Source organism: Alosa sapidissima, chromosome 10 (assembly GCF_018492685.1).
Source record: "Alosa sapidissima isolate fAloSap1 chromosome 10, fAloSap1.pri, whole genome shotgun sequence".
NCBI classification, from domain to species: domain Eukaryota; kingdom Metazoa; phylum Chordata; class Actinopteri; order Clupeiformes; family Clupeidae; genus Alosa; species Alosa sapidissima.
In genome coordinates this window covers 33,897,452-33,898,848 of record NC_055966.1, presented here as the reverse complement: position 1 = coordinate 33,898,848, position 1,397 = coordinate 33,897,452, and the positions used below count along the sequence as shown (strand labels likewise).

The following is a 1,397-nucleotide window of genomic DNA, read 5'->3' as shown; positions in this document are numbered from 1 at the left end:
TCAACAAGACCTTTTTCACTTATGTAAGACAAATAAGTCTGTTTGAAGCAGTGCTGAGCAACCTTCAAAGATGCACGTTTCGGCATTTCTGCCAGGCAGAATGGTCCTTGTGAAAAGTGAGCAGTAGCACTTTCAAGAGATTAACAGAGATTAGTGTACAAAAGGCTAGCAGAGGAACCATTCTGAGTATTCTTCATAGTGAGTGCTTGTAAGGGCAACCCATACAGTACTGTATGTCCCAGTCGTTTTTAGTCTATTTCATTAAAGGAACCTCTCAATAATAATATGGGAAAAACTCATCTCAAGAGAGGCGCTTTTTAAATGAAGCACCTACCCTTTCACTGATCATCAGTCATATTAGCACCACATGACAATGTTGTACATTCACTCAATTTAATTAAATTCAATATAATTCAGTTCAGTTTGAGTTGCTTTTGTTAAAAGAACATCAGAGTAATCTTGTTAAAATACTTAAGAAAATACATTTACATCAATATGAACGAATAAACAATATTCATTTAGCTATTTATCTATCTATATATTTAGATCTCATTCAGTTCAGTATTAACATTGTAATTGTTGCAGTTAACTGTCCTATTAGTTAAATTAGTTAAATCAATACATCTTAAATGCTTTTCAGGAAGTGTGTGTCTGTGTGATGTCACTTCCCCTCACCTGTCGGCTGGCGTCCAGCGCCCCTGACTGCAGGGCCCAGGCTGACACTGTGTTGAAGCCTTTCACCACAGACGCTCCCGGCACCAGGCTGCTCAGGTACTCAGCGTTGGATTGTGGGAACTGGCCCCTCTTCAGGTTGTTGCTGATGTCCACCAGCACCTTGCCCTCCAGAGCAGGGGTCAGCGAGGTCAGGAAGTCATAGTGATCGCGCTGCACGGCTATAAAGATCACCTGAGCCATCTGAGCTGCCTCTGTGTGGGTCATGACCTTTGAACCCTTGGCCACCAGTGCCGAGTTCTTGGGGTCACGTGACCCAAACACGACCTCATATCCTGCCTGGAGCAGACGAGGCCCCAGAGAGCGTCCAAAGTCCCCTGTGCCAAAGATGCCCACCGCCCCCTGCTTACGCTCCCCAGCAAGAGACGTCATGGCAACAGAATCAGACTTCATGGACATAATCACCTGCACAGGCATAGGAAGACACAAACGCAAAGTCCAAGTGAGATGGAAGATTGCACTCAAAGCCATCCCTCCCAGCAGAGCACCTTCAAAGCGATTCTCTCCGTATAAATGGGAACGTTGCGCATCTTCAGTCGCACACTCAGATCTCACAGAGCAAAAGGAAGATAACGATGAAAGTCATATTAAGCAAACCTTGGTCAACAGAAAAGACACTTGAAGGCAGTTGTGGATGCGAAACTAAAGCCCCTCATGAATATTCC

At 44.5% G+C, this 1,397-nt stretch overlaps 1 protein-coding gene across 1 annotated transcript in view; it reads right to left on the bottom strand.

Moving 5' to 3' along the window:
• LOC121720047 (metalloreductase STEAP4-like) overlaps positions 1–1,137 on the bottom strand; it is a 5,066-nt gene extending 3,929 nt beyond the window's left edge. Inside the window, exon 1 of the mRNA XM_042105880.1 lies at positions 676–1,137. Coding sequence (XP_041961814.1) covers positions 676–1,131 — 456 coding nt within the window. The 5' untranslated portion in view covers positions 1,132–1,137. The remainder of the gene's footprint in view (positions 1–675) is intronic.
• Positions 1,138–1,397: the final 260 nt, after the last annotated feature.